The sequence below is a fragment of the Grammomys surdaster genome, unplaced genomic scaffold, assembly GCF_004785775.1.
Source record: "Grammomys surdaster isolate TR1022 unplaced genomic scaffold, NIH_TR_1.0 806, whole genome shotgun sequence".
NCBI classification, from domain to species: domain Eukaryota; kingdom Metazoa; phylum Chordata; class Mammalia; order Rodentia; family Muridae; genus Grammomys; species Grammomys surdaster.
The window spans coordinates 1,677,955-1,704,573 of NW_021605225.1; the positions used below are offsets into that span (position 1 = coordinate 1,677,955).

The following is a 26,619-nucleotide window of genomic DNA, read 5'->3' on the forward strand; positions in this document are numbered from 1 at the left end:
TCCTCCTCCTCCTCCTCCTCCTCCTCCTCCTCCTCCTCCTCCTCCTCTTTCTTCTTTTTCTTCTTTGACAATTAAATCTCGTCTTAGTTTGTTGTTATTGTTGTTTTGATCTCACCATCCTGGAAGTTCAGAATCATGGGTCTGACGTCTTCTTGGCCTTTGGTGATAATATTGTGCTACTTCCATCTTGGGAAAACATAACAGGGACAAACAACTCATCTGCTTCCAAGAAAGCAAGAACTTACACCCAAGTGAGAGGATTAGTCTCCTTAGGATGGCTCTGTTTCAGTGACCAGATACTGCCTACCCAGTCTCACCTCACAACATTGCTGCTCTGGGGACCAAACTCCAGCCTGATTTGGTGGCAACAAGCCATGTTGAAAGCATAGTACATCTGTACTTTCAATTTTTACAATTTCAAGTTGTAATCCAATAAAATTTTGGTTTTACAATTAATTTTTATGTGTTGTAATCATGGTAAATATAAAGTGGTATAGAATAGCATATTGTATATAAAAGCTACCAATCTCAACAGGAGATACCGTATGATTATATAGTGACTTAACATATGGTTCATATCAGAGTCCTAGCATTGTGGAGTATAAGTGTACATTATAAATGTAAAGTGCCCTGTTGATGCTTCCCACCCAGAGCATCAAAGAAGAATCTCCTCAATCCTTGAAAAATATGTGGTTTCACTAGAACATTTTATTTCTTCTCATGTTAGCAGGTAATTATTCTCAAGTTGTAACTCTCTCCCATTCTTTTTAAATTTGTCTTTGTCCTGTTGCCTTCCAGCCCAATTAAACTGGTCTGTGATCTATGACAGAGCAGTTAAGGAAACAGGGTTAGTCTCCTTGACATGTCTCCAGACACTGCGTCAGGGGATAATGTCTTTCGCATGAGAATAGCATACTTGTAATTATTTTTCAAGGAATAATAGCATGTCAGGACATGAAATGGGAGCCTGTTGCTTTCAGCTAATTAGGCAAGAATGAATTTGCATGTGCCTGTGCATAAAAAGTGGCCAATAAATGTAAATGAATATTGGTTTTCCTGTGCTTTTTTCCCAATAAGGCAGCATCTAGAAAGATCAAAAGATGATTTATCTGTGCTCCAAAAGTTAAAGGGGACTGAATGTGGGTCATGTTTCATCTTCATTATAAATCGCATCCTCAGTCTCAATTAACAAGCCTGTTGCATACTCTCATTAGACTCACTTTACAAAAGGAAGGCGGGGCTGGGGTGGTTAGTGATATCTCAGGGCAGAGGAGGAAATCAGATGTTCCCCATGGCTTCTGTTGATTCCTTTGTGCATTCCTTTCCAGCTGAAGAAGGATCTGAGACAGAGACTCTTAAAGCACTGTAGAAGGCCCGAGGGGCCTTAAATGTAAGGACAATCAGCCATCCTCCTGAACCTGTGCCTGGCTATTGATGTAGAATCTTGACAGACGCTATCTAGCAGAATCCTAAGCCCAACCAAGCTAGCAAAGCAGTCTTTGACTCAGCACAGACCCTTGTGTTTCTACTACATTGGGCAAAGTCCTTTCCTTTCAGCGCAGTGACTTGGTATCCCTGTGGAACTGGTAGGCGAGCAGAGCCCATGAGTCTCCTGGAAAATAATACATTCCTTCCTGTTGTGGTTTGAATGAGATGTCCCCCATATTCTTAGGTATTTGAATATTTGGTCCCCAGTCACTGGTGGTGTTCATGGTAGCTTAGTAGGTATGGCCTTGTTGGTAGGGGTGAGTCATTAAGGGTGGTTTTGAGGTCTAAAACTCTCCCGCCATCCTTAGTTTACTCTGCTTCCCATTTGTGGTCCCTCAGCTTTCAGCTTCCAACTCCAGTTGCTATGGCAACCTTCAGCCATTGCTCCTTCCTAAGTAGTGGTGATGTAATCTTATTCCTATGGAACTTTAAGCCCCAAGTAAACCCTTCCTTCTATAAGTTGCCTTGGTCATGGTGTTTTATCACAGCAACCGGGAAGTAACTAATACAGCTTGTCTGGAAGAAAGTGTTTTGCCAGATTCATTTAGTTACTTGTTTGTTTTTAAATAATGTGTATGTATATGTGTGATATGTGTATATGTGTGTTTGCATACTAAGCACATGTGTGTAGGTGCTTGTGAGCGGGTGTATGTGAAGGTCCCAAGTTGATATTGAGGGTCTTCCTTCGTTCTCCAATTTATTTCCTGAAGCAAGGTCTCTTGTTAATCCAGGGCTTGCCAAACTCAGTGTCCAAGAGAATTTTGACTGTCAGCTGACACAGCCTAGAGTCCTCTGAGAAGGGAGTCTCCATTCCGGAATGCTTGGATCAGATTGACCTGGGAAATGTCGTGGAAATTATCTAGTTATTTGGAAGCATCTCAGTGATTTTACTGCTGCGAAATGCTAAGAACATAAGCAACTTGGGAGAGGAAAGGGCTTATTTCACTTCCACATCCATATCACAATCCATCATCAAAAGAAGTCAGGTGTAAGCTCGAGGCAGGAACTGATCCAGAGGCCATCAAAGAATGCTGCTTACTTGCATTCTCCTCACGGCTTGCTCAGCCAGATTTTTTATAGTTCCAAGGACAGCATCCATGGGGTAACACTGCCCATAGTGAGCTGGGCCCATATCAGTCAAGAAAATGCTCCATAGGTTTGCCCAAGGGTTAATATATTAAAGGCATTTTCTTAATTGGAAGTTTCCTCTTCCTAAATGAGAGCTGGCTTGTGTCGTGTTAACATAAAATCAGCCTTAGCCCGCTGCAGGTAATATCATGCCTTTTTGGACCTAAAAAAAGGTTAAGAAACAGATGTAATAGATTTGCTCTGCACTTCTAATATAAAAGGAGGTTAGGAAGAATTTGCTTTAGGATGTCAGAGTTAGATTTGAATTATCTCCAATACACATGAATTGAGTGGACTTGGGCAGGCTGCAAGACTTCCCTGAACCCAAGCTTTTTCTAATGTGACCTGAGGATGTATAGGTTTATTTTAAAGTTGTAGTTATAAATAAAACTAAACATGGAAATAGAACATGCTAAAAACAATTCTCTTCTTCTGGTTCATTCTGAATATGAATAAACAAAGTCACCTGCTTTGTCTTGTTCTTTGTTGTCTTGTGCCCAGATCTGTATGTGGTGCCTGGCACATTCATCATAGGCACCAAATGTTGGTTCAATGGGTGGATAGGATAACTTGGTTTAGTACCCAGTGAAGTCTTTGCCTACAGTGATATTTCTCCAAAGCACTTATTTTCTAATAAGATTTTGACTCTGTCTTTGGTTTTGTTAATGTCCTTCTAAGGCAATTAGTTCCATGTTCTGTGAAAACCCTCTGGAAACATGAGAAGGCTAGATATGCTTAGCCCATGTTCTCAGGCATAATTTGTTTCAGGGCTGGGCAGACCAGCAGTTTGTTCAGATCTGGACCCTTAGATGGTTTTGTAAATACAGGTTTATTGGAACATGGTCATGCTTATTGATTTACTTACTGCCAATAGCTGGTATTATATCTGTCAGAATTGAGCGATTCTAATGGAAGCCTTGTGAAATGCATAGCTAATATACTTGTGTGTTTATTGAAAAGTTGTTACTCTCTCCTCAATGGTCCATACACACCTCACTTCAACTCTTTAGGATTGGTTTTTATTCTTTTATTTTAGATAGAGTCTCACTTACTACAAAATTTTACCTGGCCTGGTATTTACCATGTAGACCAAGTTCTGTGATTACAAGTATAAACCACTGTTCCCATTTCAGTATTGGCTTTAAGATTGGCTTTTTAATGAATGGGTGGCTAAGACTTAACAAAGTAATGATTTGGTTCATGTCTTAATGATTCGATAGCCCACAGCCGTCACAGAAACTGATACTTTTCAACCCTGCAAAAACTTAGTTGAAACAGTCTCATACTACCTGTACTGCCTTCGTAACACCATGAAGAACAAACAAGTAAAGAACTTCAGAGTCATGATACAGCTGGGCACTCCTGTAATTTGTCAGCTACCTAGTTCAAATTAGTCACGGGTAGAGTAAGGACTGTAGGAGTTACTAATGCAGACAGAGGGGTGGTAGTGATTTTTCAGTTGTGTATGAACAGAATACTGCTTCCCAAGGGACATTTACAAAAGGGTTGTTGCCGGAAATATTAAAAAATGGCACCATCCTGCGCTATACACAGCTACTCTCTGCCCCAACAGAGAATCTAGACCATCTTTCTCTTCCTCCATTTTCCTTCCTTCTCTCTTTCCTCCCTCTGCTGTCTTTTAAAATCTCTGCCCACCTTCCTTTTCCACTGCCCAGTCACAGACTTCTTGTTGTATTAATATTTAAATTAATTGGGGGAAAATTCTGCTACAGAGAATGCTTACTATTGTTGCATTTGGCACTCACACTGCCTTGATCTATAATATGTAATGCATGTGCAACATCAGCCTGCAACTCCCTCATAGATTTCTCCTGCTTCAGGCTATTCACCTGCCAGGGATTTGTATTTACTGGGTGGCTTCTTGGTGCTGTGCCTCACTGTCACCTCTGACTCCAGATTGGAGATGAAGGTTCGTTCTTTCAAAGTAACTTCATCCTGATGGAGATTTGATTGTTTCAGGGTTTGCAAGCGAAGTCCAGGGTGACTTTTGCTGTTACACCATCAATCCACAAATCCTCCTTTCCGCTCTGTTTTCACTTTTCCAAATTTATGAACTGATTGTAATGGAACAAAAGAAGCAAACTTGGAAGCCTCATCCCTTCCTCTGCTCAACAGTGCTTTTGCCTTGTCACTGAGAAGGGCAGACAATACTGAGGACAACAACGAAGTTACAACTACCCATCTGGAAGTACCATATTTGAGCAACTCATCTATCTGCCAAAGGATGTGCCAACTGTAAACTGGCAGCACTGTTCATTGATCATCATGTAAAAATGGCCATTGGGTCATTGGGTTGGCAAGGAGAGAGGTGAAAAGGATTAGGCACCAGGCCTTCTTCCTGATGGCCTGTTGTCGGCCACCTTCACAGCTGCAAGCAGGAAGTAGCAGAGACTCTCAGTCAGTGGAGAGCTAGTGGACGATTCCACAGGAAGACTGAGGAGATGTGGGGTGGATAGGAAGAAATCAAGGCTATAGTTAACTTTCCATTTCATTGTATTCTATAGCAGTGACCCTGATTCCTCCACAAATGTAACTCTAGACTCTAACCCTGTGGCTTGCTCTCTTGTCTATCTGGCTTCTGCTGAAAACAAAAATTTTTTGATGTTTTTAAGCTTTAGGAAGTCTAAATAGCACTTCGTTCACCAAAGCTGTTGATGTGTGGTTATATTTCTGCCATAAGAATATGTATCTTCTCGACGTGATAGAGATGATAGACTATTATGAGAGTGACTATTATATTCTTTGACTTGGGGAGAAATTAGCAAATTAAGGGAATTTTAATTTATATGGATAAGGAATGTAAGTAGTGTTCCAGTGACTTCCTAGATAGGAAAAAGGTTTGGAATGGGACATAGAAATTTATGTAAATGCTGCTCCCTATGTAAGACTCTGGTGAGCCTTAGCTTAACGGGGACTATCTGAGTGAACCATGAAGAGCCAGGAATCAGTGCAAAAAGCAAGAGGAATTTATTGTTCCAATAAGTTGGGGTCATCCTGCACCCAAACGGGAGGTGGCGACCCCAGGCAGCCTGTTTGGCCAGTTTTTATACAGTTTTTAGGGCAGCAGCCATTAGGCACAGTGTGATTGGCAGAACATCGTGACTTTATAAACTGATTAGTCTTTAGGGAATAAGGTGGCAAGGACCTCCCTTGTCTGTAGGTGGCAAGGGTTGATCTGTCCTGCGGAATGTGTCTACAGGTTCTGGGCCTTCCCCACCCGAAGGTGGGTTTCCTCCCCTGTAGTCTGAGGAATGTTAATCACCCTCTCCCTTTGGGGGCGGGGAGCAAGTGTCCCCTGACTGAGGAATGTTAATTAGCCTCTCTCATCCAGAGAGAAAAGTGTCCCATGACCTTTCCAAATTTCTTGAGGCAGCCTCTTCACCCATAGCTGCTCAAACTTGGTATACTGAGTTTGAGCTATTCATTAATCTGCGGAAGAGGAAAGTGTGTTCATAGACCCCTCTGTATGGCACTTAGCATACTATAGACCCATTAGAAGAAGTAATTGTTTCTGTTCTTCCTACAGCCACATTAAGAGGGAAAGCGCCTAATATATTGTCATTTCTTCATTGCTTTGTTGATCTTTAAGGCATGTGTAATTTCATGATGGGTTCTAGTTTTTTGTGTGATGGCAGTGGGGGTTAGGATGGTGGTGGTGGTGGGTTTGGGATGGTGATGATGGGGGTTGGGGTGGTGGTGATGGTGGTGACTTTGGAGTGATAGACATTGGGGTGAGGGTTTGGGGCAGTGGTGATGGTGATTTGAGGGAGGTGAGGTGAGGTGGGAGGGGTTATACACAAAGATAACAGTGCAAGACTGCCAGGCTTGCTCAGCTCACATGTACTTGTTCCTCTGTCTGCCAGGGAGAAATGTCTGCTGCCTCTCCAGTTGGCTTTGGAATCAAAGAATGTGAAGCTGGCCCAACATGCTTTGGCAGGAATGCAGGTATGACTTTGCCTGGATGCAGTCATGTGACAGAAGTTGACAAACCACTTTGGCGTTGAAAGAGAAAATCATTAGCATGTAAATGCCCACTGTCTAAAACTTAGATTGAATTAAGATAATAGCACCAGAAGGGTCAAGATCTTATAGCCTCGAGAATTTCTCCGGACACAGCATTACTGGGTCAATGTAGTCAAGCATTGATTCATTCACAGGGATCAGCTAAGCCCACATAGGGATAAACTTTTTTATAGAGACCAACTGTTTTGAAAGTTAGGGATACCAAGAAATAGAGACTCCTAGAGGTTCATATCAGTTCGGATGTGTAGTCCACATCTGTGATTCTATGTAATCAGGATTAATAGTAAATTGAGAAGATTTTATGATTTTTTCTATCAATTTCCCTTATTAAATTTTCATACACTTACATATTATATTTTGAGCAGACTCCCCCACTTCCTCTGGCCTCCCACCTCCCATGAACCCCTTTGTTTCCCTAGACAATTCCCTTCTATGTTCATGTCATGGGTCCATATATGATTTTTTTAAAATCTATATGACACTTGCTAACCACAAATGAGAGAAGATATGCTTGTTTTTCTGAGACTGGCTGAATATGATGATCTTCATTGTATCCAGTTTCCTGCACATGGCATGGCATTATAATTGGAGTATTATATTCCCCATGCTTGGTAATGAGGTTTCAGAAAGCTATTTCATGCAAGCATATCATGTACTTTGATAATATTCATCCTACCCTCTCCTCCCTTCTCCCCCATGCCAGCCTCTCTGTTTCCCTGTCCTGAGTCTGTTTCCATTTTTCCTCTAGATATTTTCCTTCTACAGATATATACATATATATATACATACACATACACACACATATATATATATATCACATAAACACAGACACATAAATAATTTTATGTATCTCTGTAAAATACAGGTTCCAGAGAAAAGAAAGAAACATCATATTTGTCTTTCTGAATCTGACTTCTTTTGCTTTTTTTATTCTACAACTAGGTTGATGAGAAGATTAACATATTTTGTTTCTAGAACAAAATAGGAAAAAAAAATCCTAATCCTAAAAGTCAAACTACTTGAGAGTTTAAACCAAACAGAATGACTGTAATCCCAAGCCCAAGAAGGTGATGGCCATATAAACACACTGATTTTATAAGGCACTTGGTCTCTAAAACACAATGAAGTTCAAGCCTACAGTGGCATTGGTCCTTGTGGGCAATTCTTGAGGTTTATAGGGTCAGAGAGCCCTTTCTAAGAATAGAGCTGTATTCAAGAGTCAGACATTAGCTCCCATTAGCCTCAGTAGATTGGAAGTAGATAAACTGTATTTTAACATACAAAAGCATAGGAAATTTCAAAGCATCTTCATTAATGTTCTTCAACGGCCTTTGGTCTCTAGCATTAAGCCATCTGTAGAAACAAATAAGGGTTTGCTTTGACCTGTTGCATATTTCCATTTTCTCTAGTATCATTTATATTTCCCACTTTTTTCCAAAGTTGCAGTTTCAGGGCTTTTTTCCAGGGCTTGTTTATTCATGATGATGATTAATGGCTTGTCTTTGAGTCTGTCCCTTGGTCCCTATGGCCTGATAACTTTAGGCACAAATACAGGGCTTCCAAGCCTTTCTCACTGTAAAACAGCTTCTATAGAAACTTCCAACTATGGACTTCTTTGAGGGATAGTATAGGGTTTTAAACAGATTCCTGCTGTACCTAAGTTACCATGGAAAAGAACAAATTAGACCAAGAATAAATAAGTATAAAATCCAATACTGAGTCTCAGTGGGAAAAATGACCTATTGCACCAGTTCAGAATTGGGGAGAACAACTTAATTGCAACCCTTGTGAATGAGAAATGGGAGTTTCAGAGTGAGACAGCATAGAATATACCCTGATTGCTCGGTAAGTTCTGTCTTGAGAATGTGACTCAAGCTGTGTATTACTCTCTAGTGTCAGGCCATTCCATAAGCTTTTTACTCACTCCCAGGGCACATTCTTTATGTCTTTTGGCTACTTCATCTATGTAGCTCTTGAGAAATGGAGAAAGTAAAATTGTAGGCTCATAAGCGTAGATTTTTTTTTAAAAAAGTAAGCATTGTCCTGAGTAGCAAAAGGCTAATTCACAAATTCCACTGATGTCCTCATACAAGTGAATGCCTTTGTTTTCTAATGGAATACATATTAAGGGTTTTTAAATTCAAGAATAATTTCTGGAGACATACATATCTGAAAAAGTGAACTTACATACTCAAAACCTTTTCCTTTTATAATAACAAAACTTACATTCAGAAAGGGTATGCCTATGAATGACTGTTTCGTGGGGTTGGGTTCCTCTTAACACACCCAGTCGTTATTCCCACTACCTGAATAATCTAGATGGCCAGGACATAGCATTTTACTGGCAGAAATATAAAGTGAATTACCTAGTATTTGAAAGATACTTTTTCCAAAACCCATTTTCTGAAGTTTTATGCATGTTTCCTCTTAATGGTACATAGCATAAGTTCTTGCCTGATGACCTCCAGCTATATACTCCACAGTAAGAAAAAAGAGCATCAGACATAATAAGATACAATAGGGAAAGGCTGCAATCACTGCCTTGTGCCACTTCACAGAAGCTCCTGTCAGAAGAGAGATTTGTATCCATGGAGACAGACTCTGATGAGAAGCAGCTGCTCAATCAGATCCTGAATGCCGTGAAAGTGACACCTTCACTCAATGAGGACCTGCAGGTGGAAGTAATGAAGGTTAGTTTGACATGGGAACAATTGTGCATCACTGGGAAAGGAGCACATTGTGACCCACGCCAGCACTGACTGTCTCAAAACTGCCTGTTTATTGTGACTGCACAGTTTGGTATAGTCATCTTATCTGGAAAGATGTTTATTATCCTTGCTGTAGTCTTCCGAAATCACCTTGATTGTTTCAGAGTGAAAAGGTAAAGTTTCAACAAGTAAGGCCTCTAGTATACCAAGCGTTTGTAGTTTCAGCTTGGGATCAACCTGATCATTCTGGGTACTGTGCCTACCTGTATACACTACACCAGAGCAAAGACCTAAGCATGTTGTACACAGGCTGAGATTTATCATGTTTAACTTGGCAAGAGGAAGGCTACCCTTAAGAAGCATATCAAAATCATGGCTTATTTCATTTTTCAATATCAGCCAGACATGAGGAGGTAGCTCAACTGGGAAAATGCTTGCTTGGGTAAGCATTAGGCCTGAAATTTGGATCTCTTAACACCCACATGAAAGACAAGTAGCATTCATCTATAACTCAAACACCCGTGGTAGGAAAGAGACAGGTGAATACCACAGGCTTCCTGGACAGTCAGTCCTAGCTGAAATGATGAGTTTCTGGTTCAGTAAGAGATCCTGTTCCAAACATAAGGTCTAAAGAAATAGAGGTTAACTTCTGACCGCTACATGCATATGTACAGCAGAGTACACTCATGTCTCTGCCTCCCACACATGAGTCATTGTGTATAACACACACACACCACATACACACCATTGCATGCACCCACACACATACACATTATATCACTCATATCTCCTTTTGTCTGTTACCACCTCCCTTTAGGGATAGTGTGATGGTTTGAATATGCTTGGCCCAAGGAATGGCACTATTAAGAGGTATGGCCTTGATGGAGTAGGTGTGGTCTTGTTGGAGGAAGTGTATCACTGTAGGGGTGGACAATGAGATCCTCCTTGTAGCTGTCTGGAAGTCAGTCTCCTCCTGTTTACCTTTGGAACAAGATACAGAATTCCCAGCAACTCCAGCACCATGCTTGCCTAAATGCTGCCATGCTTCCTGCCATGATGATAATGGACTGAGCCTCTGAACCTAAGCCAACCCCAAATAGATGTTGTCCCAATATGAGTTGCATTGGTCATGGTGTCTCTTAATAGCAATGAAACCCTAACTAAAATAAATGGTATCTCTCCTTTCCATTCTTTACTCTGAAAAAGTACCAAAATTAAGAATCCCTCATAATGGTTGGTATGTGTCATGAGCTGTAACTAAATGTCTGGTAGGAAAAGGTAGATTTTGCCCAAGAATAACACTGTGCTCACAGAAGCACAGCATAAACTAACAAGATGGCTTTTAATACGGTGTGCTCTTTTCCTGCCTAATGGAACATTTGTAGACTAATATTTGAGAACAGTTGGTATCAAGTAGTGGTTGGCTTTTTCCTAATCATGCACTGTAAGGATTTGTCTTAGAGAAAGCATTTCAGTTTTTAGGTTTCAGTTTCTCCAGTAGAAGAGACTGACTTCAGTACTGCCCTGGCTTGACCTTCCTATGTTGGTGTGTAGTTTAGGTCCTGATCAAAAACTCAGACTCTGAGGTACACTTCTCTGGCTTGACCCTCCTTCTTCTATTCATAGCAGAACATCATGAGACAAAGCTCTTTACTGTTCTTTGTCTTGACTCTTTGTTCTTTGATTTTGTTTGCTTGTTTATTTGTTTGTTTGTTTCTGGGCTACAGAGTTTCTCTGTGTTGCATTGGCTGTCCTGGAACTTGATCTGTAGAACAAGCTGCCCTTGAACTCAGGGACTTTCTCTTCTTTAATACTAGTACCAACCCAATAAAATGATTCTAAGGATGCAAGAAGACGATGTCTATAAAACCTTGACACACTACCTGCCACAAAGCAAGTTCCTTGTGTTCCTGATGCTGCCACTGCTTCCTTCTGAATGGATACCTGTGTAGGAGGTCTAGGAATAGGCACTTTTCTCTGGTATCCCCAGTGAGTCTTAGAAACAGCAGACAGTGAGAACCTGATGGTTGATTTTTATGGTCTAGTTTATGTTTAACTTTTTTTCCTTCTGCAGCATGCCAGTTTTGCCTTATCCTTCTAGGTACTTTGGCAGCAATGTGCTATCTACTAAGTTAAACCAGGTCATAACCACCCCTGCATATTTTACTTCTTCATTCTTTCTGTGCCATTATTTGTATGTATATATGTGTATGTGTATACATGTGGAAGCCAGAGACTGACATCAGGTGCCTTCCTTGTTTTCTATCTTGTGTTTTGAGACAAAGTCTCTCACTGAACTTGAAGCTTGCCAGTTTGGCTAGATTTTCAGGCCAGTGAGTTCCAGGGAACCTCTTGGAACTTGAACTGAGATTACAGATGCATGATGCCCATACCAGACTTTTAACATGGATGCTGGCGATAGGAATTCAGTTCATCATATGTTGATGGCAAGTGCAGTCTTCCCAGACCACCTCTGTCCCACTCTTTTAGAGACAAGGCTACAAGTCTCACCTTGTGTTTGGGACTTCCAAGTATAGTCAGAAGGTCTCCTGCCTCTGAAATATCATATGAGATTAGAATAATATTTTTATCTCCTCTGTGTGTGCACAGGATAGTTCAAAGTAATTTTGTATTTTCAGAAATCTATCCTCTTTATCTTATAATGACCCAATCAAACAACTTGTAAATAACTCCTGATTTTGCTAATATTGCTACTGCTTCAAAATATGTTTACTCACCTATTCTCCCAAAAATTACACTAAAGAGAAAGTAGAATTAGTTGGGCTCTAGGAGGAAAGACTAGATCCCCATTACATTGGAAGAATGTGTTAATTTAGTTTTTGTTTTTCTATGTAACTCATTTTCATTAGAGATTATTTAAGCAAGATATCTGTATGAATGTTTTACAGGTAAAGATTTACTTTATTTTGAGGCAGGATCCCACTCTAGCCTTGACTGACATGGAATTCAGTAGGCAGCCCAGGCTTGCCTCAAATTCCGATGACTTTCTTCCTGATTCATTGTTCCAAGTTCTAGGATTATAGGAATTTACCACCATTGCTGGTCCTGAAAAATCTTTTAAAATGAAACATGATCAACATTTTCAAATGTTTATCTAGACTTACTGCTCAGGAGAGATACTTTTTTATTATGTCTGTTCACAGTAGATTTCTACAAAACACCCTACTGATACTCACAGAACGTGGGTTCCCTTCTGAGTTGTGAGTCTCATTAATAAAAGACTTTAGAAGTGGACTCAGAAAGAAGCCCTGGTATAGTTTCATTAGACTTTAAAATGAAAACAAGACCTGTGTGCAGTGATCTCAGCAGCTGTTGGGAGGAGGGAGGTGTAGGGGAAAAGGCAGATAGGAGGCCATGGCTTTTAGAGTTAGGGTTCTGGAAAGCCAGCATGTTCAGTGGTGGTGTTTGACCACCAACTGTACTGCCAAAGGGGAGGAAGTTTCAGAGAAAGAATTAGAAAGCAAAGAGTCTCAGGGAAAGCAGACTTAGGCTTTTGGCAAGTATCCAAAAGAAAACAAGAGGAAAAGCTACAGTTTTTTTTGAGTTAGAACTCTGAAAAATGGCGAGGCTCAGCAGTGCTGAAGGTGGCCATGTCAGCAGCTGCACTGTAGGCGGGGCTTCTGCAAAGGTTAAGGACAGCATCTCATTAAGGACGGAATTATCCCTGCTATCTCTTTAGCACATCTTCCAGTGAATCACATTTCCTCTGGGCAGTCTCTTGGGCAGGAGAGTGACAGGCACACTCAGATTAATTCTTCAGAGAGAACTAGTAATTGGGGGAAAACAGAATGGCATGTCTGTACCCAGAGCCAGAGGTGGAACTCAGATTCCATTCTTTTGTTCAGGAACAAGTAGCTTTCCCTTAATGGGTCTTGAGGAATCCTTGATAGCTACACTATTTTATATGGTATTTTAAATCCTAAGGAAGGGGCAGTTATGGTATTTACTTTTCTCATTTAAATGAGAAAGGGGGTGGGGAGTGACAGGGATTCAATGGCCTGCTAACTTCCCGTGATACTTTTTTAAATTTTCTCTCATGGATTTTATTTACATACTTGCTATTAGTATTTATAACCATGAAAAACTGAACCAGATCCCACTCCTAAGAATTCGTAACCAGAACATTTAATTCCTGGAAAGAAGAATATTACAGTTTGTCTTTAGAGATTTTCAAAAGAGCAAGCAGAAATTAGCTGATAATGAAAGCCAGGATTACAGGCACAGCAGCTCATCTCACTTAGAGGGACTATAGACTTTCAGTCAAAGGTTAAAACAAATCAGTGATGCATAGTTCTAACGAATTTAATAGAAATGTTAAATCACTTAGTATGGGAGCTGTTCCACACAGTTTTACTGTTTAACAGGAGGTAGAGAGAAAGCAATTTTTGATTTATTGAAATGGCCATGGAATCCAGTTAAACATTTGATAACTTGAACAAATAAACTATCAGGACTATAAAGAATCAGAAAAGAAGGTTTCTCTAAAGATAGATTACCTATAGAATGGATTCATATGGCAAGACTATGTAACATTTAGGTTAAATGCATGTCTGCTTTGGTAACATCTTTCCTTGCTATGTGCCCTTTCTGTAAATGGCATGCAGATTGTAAAGGAGCCATGGAAATAACTAATGCTATCTCTGACTAGAGTAGTTAGGACTTCCCTTCCTTGTAATGGATAACCTTTAGTGAAGTTATTAACTGATACAGCTGGCTTAACCTTCAAAGACTGCAAAGAATTATGGCTAGCCTTCTGTCTCTGAAGCCAAAGAGAAAGACTTGAACATCCTATCTGGGGAGTGCAGGCTTTTGTGATAAGAAAGGATAGGACACATGACCCTCAAAAGCCGTCTGAGAGTTCTATTACTGGATGCATGACTTTATGTACATCTGTAGATAATAAAGATGAATGCCGGTGGATAATTATAATTTTCAAAGGAGAAATGACAGGGGGTGCTTATTTAAAATGTGTTATGTGTCAGACATTTGGCAAGTACTTTACACTCACCAAGGTCAAACAGCTAGTAAAATAACAGAGTCAGTACTGAACTGTAATTCAGCCTGAAGGGAAATCTGTTCTTTTAAACAGTGGATTCCCTTATCTGCTAAGTCTCCCCTGACAGATCTGCAGGTGGTAGACATTACTGTTCCCATTATGTAGATGGTTGAAGAGAAACTTTAAGACACCAGTTACAAAGGGGAAAAGCTAGGAGCTGCTGAGACTCTTGTGTTTTCAGTATCCCCCTGGAGTAATAATCTACCCTCGATCACTCTATGAGATTCAAATCGGATTTTGTAATCTTGTTAATCAAGCTTTAACAATACCACAGAAAGGTGTCATGTACAACCTCTGACAATTGCACAATAAAATGTCATGCAGTTTTTATAAACATGGGTTTTTTTTTCCAGTAGCATGGAGCCATTGGGAAAAAAAAGCAATTAATGTCATTGGGTGTGTGTGTTTCATGAAGATGGGAATAGCATCTACTGTCAGGTGTTTTTGTAATGTAAAAGCCAACCTGACTCATCCAGCTCAGTAAGAAAAGAGTCCTGGACCTGGAACCTATGCAGTTTGGCTGGCAGGTCTGAGCAGGATTGTGCACTTGGAACTCTGTTGTTAGAAAGCAAGTACAGGGCCCTGTCCGCCATGGGGCCCGCTGCCTCCGCCATTGACAGCGCGCCGCCTTGATGCCAAGCGGCAGCTCCGCGGCCCTGGCCCTGGCGGCGGCCCCGACCCCCTGCCGCAGCCGCCTCCGCTGCCGCCGCCCGCGGGAGGCCCGGAGCTCGAGGAGGACGGGCTGCTGCTGAGGGAACGCCTGGCCGCGCTAGGCCTCGACGACCCCAGCCGGACGGAGCCCGGCACTCCGGCCCTCAGGGCTGCGGCGGCGGCGGCACAGTGCCAGGTCCGGCGGGTGGCCCGGCTGGCTCCAGAGGAGCTCGCTCCGCCCGGCCGCCTCGCGGCCTCCGAGACGCGGAGCTGGAGCTGGAGGTGGACGAAGAGGAGGGGAAGGAAGCGGAGCTGGAGGGTGAACTGCTGGAGGAGGAGGAGCTGGAGGAGACTGAGGAGGAGGACCAGCCATCGCTGCAGCTGCTGTCGCCGCCCACGGCCACCGCCTCCTAGACCCAGCGGATCCCGAGCGGGCCCCAGGGGTCGGTGCTGCTGCGGGCCGCGGGCTCCGATGCCCGGGAGGCAGCGGCCGCGGCGGCGGGGGTGCTGTACGGAGGGGACGATGACCAGGGCACGATGGCGGCGATGCTGTCCCACGCCTACGCCCAGGCGGTGGCAGGGCCGCCGCTGCTGCCCTGGACGGAGAGCAAGAGGCCCCGCTGAGAAGGAAGAGCGTCCCGGTGCCCAGTTCCGAGCATGTCGCTGAGACTGGCGGACGCCAAGGTGCCTGCAGAGACTAGAGTCAGATACCCCTGAATTTGGAGTTGAAAGCACAAGCCGCCTGATGTGGATGCTGGGAACTGAACTCAAGTCCTCCTATCCTGAGCCATCTCTTCATCCTTCCTCTCCATGGACCAGTTTTAATAGTGTGAAGGCTGGCAGAGCATTTGCCCTCCTCCTGTTTTATTCCCAGGAGCATATGGCCTTCTGTACATGTTAAATTGATCTTATCACTGTTGTTGTATTTTAAGTGTTTTATTTATTATGAAACTAACAGCTGTAATAAATTTTACTAATTATATTTAATAAGATAAATTAGGAATTAGAGATATATTAATAATAAAAGAAATTTTAAAATATAGACATCAAAGTAAGTCTAAGGCTGAGAAGATGGCTCAGTAGGTAAAATGCCTGCTTACAAACATGAAGTTCTGAACTGAAATCCCTAGCATCCTCATAAAAAGCTAGATCTGGTGCCATATAGCTATAATCCTAGCTCTGTGAGACCGACTTAGGAGGATCCTGAGACTTGCTAACCAGCTAGTCTAGCCATTGGCTCCAGGTTCAGCAAGAGACCTTGTCTCAAAAAACAGGGTGAAGGACCATAAAGGAAAACATAGAACATCAACCTCCAGCCTCCACACGTGCATGCACAAGTGTGCACACACTAAAAATATTGTAAGAGCTCATTTTATAAATATGAAATATCTCCATTTTTTTAAGTGCAGTGCCTGTAAGACATTAATAGTAGTCGACAGGTTTGACTGAAGAAAATCAGGTTTTATTATAATTTGCACAGTTGTTAGTGTCCAGTAAGTCTAAGAAGAGAATTACAGTAGAACTCTGAATCTATTCTTTACTATACTATCAATTAATATTGAATTCTATAAATTGAATTTCAGATAAATGTTCATTTTCAGCTACTGTTGGTATGACTTAATTACTAGTATACATTTTTTAACCTTACAGGTCTAGAAAAGTTTTTTAATTGTATACTCCGCCCCCCAAGTTGTACCCTTATACAGCTTACATGCATCACTGTATAAACAATCTATACTAAGACAAATGTATATCAGACAAACATTTTAACAAATAAGATAAAATGAAAATGGTTTTTTGTTTAAAAAAAAAGAAAAGAAAGCAGGTACAGTATGTTTTTGAATGTGCACCAGTACTACAGTCAGCCCTTGGAGTGAAAAGAAGAAAATAAGACTACACATAAAGACCGTTTTTGGTTTTTACTTTCCTTTTTGCAGACCTGAAGGTGAAACAGAGCTTTGTGCACACTAGACACACATTCTATCGTAATATTTTTCTTATGTATGTGTGCACACGTGTGTGCAAGTGATTGTGTGCATTCCTCAGGAAGCCATCTATTTTCTTATGGATACAGGGTCTCTCACTGAGATCTAGGGTCTACTGAGTTGGCCATTCTGGTTAGCCAGCAAGACCCAGGTTCCTAATTGTCTCTACCACCCCAGCTGATTACATGAACGTATCAAGCTCATGTCCTCATGCTCACTCACACTGTAAGCACTTTTCCTCCAGAGCTGTCATTCCAGCTCTCAATAATATTTTAATGGAAAGCCCTTCACCAAGATATTTATCCAAACAATTATATATTTATCCAATGGCTTGGCACTTTGTTGTTGTTGTTGTTTGGTTGGTTGGTTTCATTTGGTTTTTGAGTTAGGGTTTCTCTGTGTAACCTTTGCTGTCCTAGAATCTGCACTATAGACCAAGCTGGCCTTGAACTCAGGGATCCACCTACTGAAAGGCATGTACCACCACTGCCAGGCTATGGCTTGACATTTATGACACTAGGCAACTAGTCTTCTGTGGAAAGAATGATCATTAGCAACGCTTGAGGCTAAAATGACTGAGTTGTTTACCTTCTTAGGTAACAAGGGCAAAAAAAGCCCTTCTTACCATAAGCCATGAAGATACGTTGGCAGATTTATAATAGTCCTTGGCATTAAGGAAAAATCAAATGCTTGATGAACAACTTATGACTCCACAACATACAGTTGTTGGAGGTTGTGTATAACTCCTTAACTGCTGATGTTGGGGGTGAGTCTAACAACCTTACAGCATACTGTGTGTGTAGTAAGTACCAGCAGTGTGTTGATAGTGTGTGGTTCTCCTGAGTAATTTGTTTTTAGATAGCTTTCCTTCCTGCTGCTAATGTTGACTGAGATAAGGTTTTTCTACCTGGCACACACATTTGTACAATACTAAGTATATTTTCCTTCTTTCCCTTTTACCCTTTGGAATAACTGCCTTAGGCAGATGATTATAAAGAAGAAACAGACATGCAAAAGTCCATAACTGTACATTTTTTTTCTTTAAATAGTTTATTCATTCTTTATGAGATGAGGTTTCCATATTATCTACTAATTTCTTTTCCAAAGTATCACCATGTCCAGGTGTTGTGCCATTTGAACATACATGAGAACTACTCTAACCTAATGTTTTAAAACTCTCCCACTATGATCAGAAGTTAAGCACAGATGTAAGCGCTCACTGTTTACTGTGAGTGTTCTAGAATTCTGAGTTCCTAGGAGAGTGGAAAAGCCCTTTAATGATTACAATCTCTTATTCAATAAATATTGTTTGTGTGTGTGTGCTTGTATGTGTGTTTATGCACATGAGTGTGCACCAGACACAATGCTGAACTCAGATGATCCTATGGCATGAAGTAAATGAAACCAGGGTCATGTAAAAATATAGTCTCTGGAGGTTAAATATTAAGGCAGAAATCAATAAAATATAAAAGAACATCCAAACCATAATAAGCCCAATGACAATATACTTAAAGGACTAGAAAAATATTTATAAAAGGGCCCAAGGGAGAGCAGATATGAAGGACATGAATGGAGGTTCTTCTGAAGAAGTAGGTTTTAGAGGGGAAATTATCTAAAAGGCATGAGCCAGCACCAGATAAGCAGGGCAACCATACCTGAAGGAAAGCAGAAGAAGACCAAAAGACCAAGGTTCTCTTCAGCTAAAACAAGGAAGAATTTTACTTTCCCATAAATTTGGGCCAGTATTGGTTGGATAACATCTGTTAGAAACCTTCATTTCATTCTCCACAATGGTTCCCCAGCCCTAGCCATCCAGTGCCATAGTTAAGAATTAGTGAAGGAGAAGGAAGAAGAAAACATTTCTGCTTGCATCAGATGGATTAGAATGTGGTCACAGGCCAACAGACAGTAGGCTTAAAAATGTAGTCTTTACTCTGAACAGCCATGTACCAGAATTCTATTTTTGACAAAGAAGGTCAACTGGAGGCAACTGGAAGTCTGCCAAGACACTTATTACATGAAAATCTTGTCTGGCTTGTTTTCCCCCAGAGTTATTCCCTCTGGAACCTCTTGGTCTGTTTTGTTGCACTCTTCTCAGAGGGAGCTGCATTCAGTTGTGCATGAGATTAGCTAGAGCCCTACAATAGCCTGTTCAGGGAAAATACACACTGAAAATCTCTCCAACTAGTGAGTCCTAAATTCTGATTCAAGCATGGATGTAAATTTTACTAGTTAGTAAGTAAAAACTAATGATATACTAACTGTTTTACCCCTTTGGTGCATTGGTTTGCTCACTTTTTAAGTCAGCTTTCTTTCAGTGACAAACTATCTGAGAAAGTCAGCTTTCTCAGGACCATAGTTATCTGGTTCTGGTACTTTTTAGCCTCTTGCAGAGCAGAACATCATAGTGGGCAAAACGTGGGAGAGCAAAGCTGAATACCTCATAGTAACAGAGAGAGAGAGAGAGAGAGAGAGAGAGAGAGAGAGAGAGAGAGAGAGAGAGAGAGACAGAGAGAGACAGAGACAGAGAGACAGAGACAGAGAGACAGAGACAGAGACAGACAGAGACAGACAGAGAGAGACAGAGAGTGAGGAGGGGAAGGGGAATGGGGTAAAGTCTCCTTTACAGGCATTCCTCCAGTTACCTAAGGTCCTCCATTCCTCTCCACCTCCTAAAAGTTTCACTAAACCCCAATGGGTACTATAGACTGGTGACTAAGCCTTGAATATATGAACCTTTGGGAGACATTTGATTTTTGAATCATGTTTATTCTTTCACACATGAACAGCCTTTGCAACACAAAGTTAACATCTATAAGCTTCATGTTTAAGAGCCACATAACTGAGTTATAAAATAATAATGATAAGGAGAAAGAAAAGGAAGAAGAGGAAGAGGAGGAGGAGGAGGAGAAGAAGAAGGAAGAAGGAAGAAGGAGACGAAGAAGAAGAAGAAGAAGAAGAAGAAGAAGAAGAAGAAGAAGAAGAAGAAGAAGAAGAAGAAGAAGAAGAAGAAAGGAAGGAAGGAGAAAGGAAGGAAGAAGGAAGAAGGAAGAATCCACAAACCGTTATAAAGTTTTAAGTAAGCTTACAGTTTTGCATTAGATTGGATTCATGGCTGTCCTAGGCTACATGTGACATAATATAGCACTCAAAAAGTAATTTCTTTTTAACAATATGTGTCAAGTATGTAGAGTGGAAAGCAAAGCATTCAAAGACTTGTGACATAGTAGAAAAAATATAAATAGGCACACAATTACCATAATTCAACCTTTGTGGTTCAGCCAATGAGGTTGGAAATCCAAGTAGGAGTATAGAAGCAAATATGACTGCACTCTTGACCCTATTTCCTAAACAATAGAGTGTAACAATTATTTATGTATTATTTATGTTAAATCAGACATTACATGTAATCTAGAGATGATCTGAAATTTCTGAAGGTGTAGATAGGTTATATGCAACTACTATACCACAATTTGGGAACTCATAGGCTTTGACATCTGTGTAAGGCCCTGGCATTCCTCCAGTGACCAGGAATTGATATCTCTTGAATACTAAGGGACAACTATATTCATCTCTGATGGTTAGGAAGTAAAATTAAGATTTAAAACATAAAGAAATGTAGTGTTTAAAGATGGCTTTGTAAGACTACAAGTTAGAAGTCATAGTTATGAGGAATTTAGAAGGGGGTAATAGGAATAGAAGCAATTTGTTTAGTTGCTGAAGTGAATCAGTAACCTTATCATAATTAATATTTATATACTTTCCAGAAACATCACCAGCATAGTATTTCCTAAAATTTGGTAATCAGGGTCTATATAACAAATATCAATAACTTATTACAACTACAACAAATGAAGGCCATATATAAACCTGCAGCATAACCACAAACTAATAAGTAGTCTCAAATAATTTGCAAGTTGGATATCTAAGCACTCTACCCAAATCTATGTTGACTATGAACAATTCTAAATGTCTCACAATAGCCATTTCTTAGAACCATGGCAAGTTGATCTAGGAAGGGAATGTCTAATTGCCTGCGACATCAGGTTAAGACTAGTGAATTTTTATATCATGAGATGAAATGGCATGATTGAGATTATAGCTCAACCACTCATTTCTGTCTGCAGTTCAGGATCTAAACTGGTGGGCTGGTCCCAACTATCTCTCTAGTAGATGTTTCAAGCTATATTCACAAGATGTGAATGTGAATAATCCAGAAACAGTGGTTCTCATGGGGGCAGCTTTGTCTCTAATGAAACATTTGTACATGTCTGGGAGATATTTTGATGATTACAGTTGGTGAGGAAGAATGTGCCACTGTCATCTTTTGGAAAGATACCCAGGATGCTGTGAATTACCCACAATGCACAGGATCCTTCCCCCAAAGAATTACTCCAGCCCACATTGTTCCCAGTGCTGAGTCTGAGCAAACATGATAAACATAGGTAAAGATAGTTCTACTGGCTGGTTTTGTGTGTCAACTTGACACAAGCTGGAGTATTATCACAGAGAAAGGAGCCTCCACTGAGGAAATGCCTCCATGAAATCCAGCTGTAAGGCATTTTCTCAATTAATGATCAAGGGGGGAGGACCCATTGTGGGTGGTGCCATCCCTAGGCTGGTAGTCCTGGGTTCTATAAGAAGGCAAGCTGAACAAGCCAGGGGAAGCAAGTCAGTAAATAACTATGGGTTCCTGCTCCAGAGGCATCCTATGATGATCTCCAGCCCTGCCTGGTACAGGGGTCCAGACCAAGGTGACAGAGTGCGTAGAGAGGGGAGATCCGTTCCACTGCTGCCTCTGCTCCTGTCTCCACTATCTCCACCCAGTCAGTCCCAGGTGCTGTACCTGTCCCTCTGCACTGAGCCAGTCCGGACTGGGCCAGTGAGGTGCCAGCTAGCTGACGAGGAGGGGAGGGTCCTGAAGGCGCTTCTTCCCAATTGTTACAGCTCTTGCGACAGAAACTCTTGGACAACCGGATGATTCTTGTGCACCTTTACTTCTCCTGAATAGGGCCTTTATATACAGTTTTGGGGTGGTTTAGGGTCTGGCAGCAGATAACCTCTATTGGCTTGATCTGAGAGCTTGGAGATACCTCACCTCCATGTGAGAGAACCTGAGGCACTATTGCTACGTGACTGATGGCCATAGACCTCTCTGTGGGAGGGGCTATGCAGGGCTGAAGCTGAGTGAAAGGAACCAGGAGCCAGGAGCAATGCTGAATGCCTTCCAACCCATTAGGGTCCGGGGTTCAAGGCCTGTGCTTGACCACGCACCCAACCGCCTCTCACCACCCACTGCCCCACAAGAAACATCTCTCCATGGTCTCTGCATTAGCTCCTGTTTCCTGACCTGCTTGAGTTCCAGTCCTGACTTCCTTTGGTGATGAACAGCAATTTGGAAGTGTAAACTGAATAAACCCTTTCCTCCCCAACTTGCTTCTTGATTATGATGTTTGTGCAGGAATAAAAACCCTAAGACAATACTTATCTTTCACATGTACATCTTAAGCTTAAAAAGTGAAATGTCCTCTGAAATTCTGTATGCCTTTTTTGAGATTCCTTCTTTCTGAAGGCAATTTTACTATTTCACTGTCTCTCAAAGATGGAGGCTGCTTCATTGTGCATGGACCAACTTAAATTGTTAAGTTGCCAACTTATTGTTGCCAACTTAAATTAAAAGAAGATAGGAAGTGTTTCTTAAAAGAGAGAATTTTGCAATGATGTTTTCAATTGTGAAAATTCAGGCCAGTGTACATGAAATGCCAAAATGAACAACCAGAACGGGGTTCTGAGATGTTCTAGGTGTTCTGACTTCCTCCACAGAGGAGGAGAGATGAATGACTGCCATTCCCTGGGTTGTATTCACTTTCTCAGTAACTTACTTAGTTTCTTAGCTTGTTTTATAAATTACTCTTCATATTTAAAAAGATGATATCATAGCTTCTTCAAGAAACATTTGTGTAAATTTAGTTTTAATAATTATAGAAAGAGAAAGGTATCTCTCTATCTTCTATGTTTGACTCTCAATTTAGCTCACTTCTTAGTACCTTTCTAGGTAGTACCCTTTCTGTCTCCCCTGAATTTAATTAATCAATTATGTATGTTACCAAAGGTAAATTTAGAGTCAGAGTTTTACAACTTGAGTATTATGTAGGAAGCCTGGAAATACAATGTGCTTCCCCAGGGAAATGTTTTCCACAGCCTATTGTGGTCTTTCATTTTATGATCATCTTCATGCCAAGTGTTAAGTTGGGGAATTGAGAATCATGTCCTTTTGTTCACCACCCTGTCATGCGTCTTACCTCTAGTCCACCTCAGTAAGTATTTGTTGTATGAATGACTAAATGAATGAATGAATGAATGGATGGATGGATGAGAACTTAAATAATGCTGCACACAAGTAGGAATCAACTGGAAATTGGTTGCTGTGTCTTCAACAGTCAGTAGTCTGTTCTTCACTTCTGGGTATCCTGGAAATGATATAGGGAAGGATTCATTTGGAATCTTAACAGAGATGGTTTCTTAGTACATCAAAGTAAATCACCATTTATGTGAGTGAGTGTGAAGGGCAGAGTCTTAGAAGAACAATACAGGAAGAGTAGAGGGATGTGTCCTGGAAGATATTCCTAGCTATAGCCTTTTTTGTTTGTTTTTTGTTGTTGTTGTTGTGCAAAGTGAGGTATTTCTTGCCAGGGGTCTGAGCATCATTAGTAGGGACTTAGCAAATCTTAATTACCCAACCAGGTCACCTAGACTTGCAGTATTATAGAGTAAAGGCCACTGAAGTGCTTGGAATTTTAGCTGTTTGATTTTTTCAGGTTTGGAGAATATTTGTATAGTCTTTACAAGTTGAGAATTTCTTTATATCTGTTGAGGCCTGTTTTTTTGACAGATTACTTGGTCTATTTTGGAGAATGTACCATGCATGAGGTGCTGAGAAAAAGGTATATTCTTTTGTTTTAGGATGAAATGTTCTATAGGTATCTGTTAAATCCATTTGGTTCATAACTTCTGTTAGTTTCATTTTATCTCTGTTTAGTTTCTGTTTCCATGATCTGTCCATTTCTGAGAGTGTGGTGTTGAATTCCCCCACTATTATTGTGTGAGGTGCAATGTATGCTTTGAGCTTTAGTAAGGTTTCTTTTATAAATGTGTGTGCCTTTGCATTTGGAGCATAGATATGCAGAATTGAGAGTTTACCTTGGTAGATTTTTTTCCTTACTCCAAAATACTCTAAAATCCAAAGCTGTTTTCAGGTCAGCATTTTGACATGGAAGCTTTTCAGCTTTTTCATTTAAGGATACATGTGTGTGCATGCATGCGTGCGTGCGTGTGTGTGTGTGTGTGTGTGTGTGTGTGTGTGTTAACTGCCTCTAGCTAATTACAATGAGGTTTTCAGAGCAGTGTTCTTGTGTGCCATTAGGCCTCCTGACTATCCTTTGTATCCACATTATAATAATGACTTAGGGCATAAACTCAAAGTCTCACTGAGACTCTGTAAAGCTGATCAGTCATACGTAGAACACAGAGAAGATACTAAGCATGGATGAAGACCTACAGCAATTCCCAACAAATACTGCGACCAAGACAGACATCGTAAAGAGAGATTTTACTACCAGGGAGATTAGTAGTCTATGGGAGGGGCCCTGAAAGAGGGCGCAGAATAAAGTAGTATATATAAACTTCCCTGAAGAACAGTTATATGTATCAGACTTTTGAAGTTTCTTTCCTTCTGGGATCATTTATAGCTGTAGCTGTAAGGTTTTACATTATGTATTTTAAGAAATGTACCTGTGTTCTACAAAATATGCTATATTATCAGTATATAACAGAGTGCTTAGAAAATGTATAGAAACATAGAATTGAGAGATTTCAGCTGGACTGACTAGTATAGTAAAGATGTGTTGGAAGGGATGGCAGTGGTAATGTGGTACCCAGTTCCAAAAATGGGCAGCCACTTCTAGTTTTCTAATCCGTTCCTCAAATGGATTTGAGTCAGTTCATCACCACTGGAAAGACTGGGATCTGTCTGTAACTCCATCTGTATGTTTAGTGCCGTCTTTACTGCTTGAAGTTCCATTTTGTTCTAGTATGTCTAGTTTTAATACTTATTGGCCTAAAGATAATATGAGGGAAATACTTTACATTGGATATTTGATTATGTTTGCTTTTGTGACTCTGGGACTAATAGTGCCATTTCCCATGGGCCAAGCATGTTCAAACCACCACAACCATATTTCTAGATTCTCTCGTGTGTGTGTGTGTGTGTGTGTACGAACACAGACACAATGATCATACTGCTTCCTACTTCTCTCCAGTTCCTCCTAGATCTCCCAATTTGATGCTGCCTTTTTAAAAAAGTATAAATTCTTGTGCTCAATTATAATTAATCAGCTTTATTCTCACCCCAACCCCTGCATGTGTGTATGTGGGGTTGGATTGGTGTTCATACATCTGTGCAGGGGTAAGTGCAGGAGGCTAGAAGACAACCTCTCGCTGGCCTGAAACTTTCCAGATTGGGTAGTCTGGCTTGTCAGTGAACCTCATGGATCTGTCCATCTCCACCCCCTTACCACTGAGATAATAAACATATGTTAGCGTGTTCAGCACTTTGTTTCATGGGTCCTGTGGCCTGAACTCATCCCTCTGCATATATGGCCAACACTTTATAACTAAGCTATCTCCCCAGGCCAAATTCTCTTTTCCATTCTAATTGTAATCATTTTTAAACCCAGATTTCTAGATAGGTTTGTGGTTGAGGGGTTACTTCTTACTCATATCATCTATTCAAATATTATATTTTTAAATGACTTTGAATTTTTAGTAGCCGTGGTAATACACTTTCTCTCTCATGGATGATTTTTTTCTGTTTCCTCTTTTTTCATTTATTGGGGCAGTGCCAGCCAGCTCGATTGCTAGATGCTGCCTGTGACTCAAGCTCTTGTTCATTCTAATTTAGTCAAAATGCCTACTATCCCTGAGAAGGATGTATTTCTAACAGAATTGCCTTCAATATTTAGGTGCTCTTGTTTTTCTTGGAGCCAACTTGCTCAGGCTGATAATGCAAACTTTTGCCTGCTCATTATCCAAAGAAAGCCAGACACTAAATTAACTTGCTACTACCCTATGTTTCCTATACTCTGTCAGTGTTATGATCTGATGGATTAGTGCTTGCTGAGCATTTGAGGACAGAATAGTCATTCCATTTATCATTTTTGCTCCTTGCTACATCAGCCTGGCTTGTAGACATGGGAGGCCCCATGGCTGACACCCTGTGTATTTTCTACACAATAAACTGCCTTATTAATGTGCCCTACTTCCTCGAAGTTTTTTTGTTGTTGTTGTTGTTTTTTTTTTAACTTTTCAGCTTGTCTGTTTTACTTTTTCCAGATACCTCAGAGAATCAGTGAATACTAGTAGCTAGCCACTGGTACGCAAAGCCTATCTTCACCAGCATTCCCAGGGTTAGGACTGGGTAGGAGATCCCCAGTTTTCTGTGTACCCTGGCTGAAGGCCTTACACTGAGTATACTAGGCTG

The 26,619-nt window shown here is 40.9% G+C and overlaps 1 protein-coding gene across 1 annotated transcript in view; it reads left to right on the forward strand.

The window, feature by feature from the left end:
- Arfgef3 (ARFGEF family member 3) overlaps positions 1-26,619 on the forward strand; it is a 165,077-nt gene that overhangs the window by 34,603 nt on the left and 103,855 nt on the right. The window contains exons 3-4 of the mRNA XM_028782607.1: positions 6,501-6,582; positions 9,219-9,350. Coding sequence (XP_028638440.1) covers positions 6,501-6,582; positions 9,219-9,350 — 214 coding nt within the window. The remainder of the gene's footprint in view (positions 1-6,500; positions 6,583-9,218; positions 9,351-26,619) is intronic.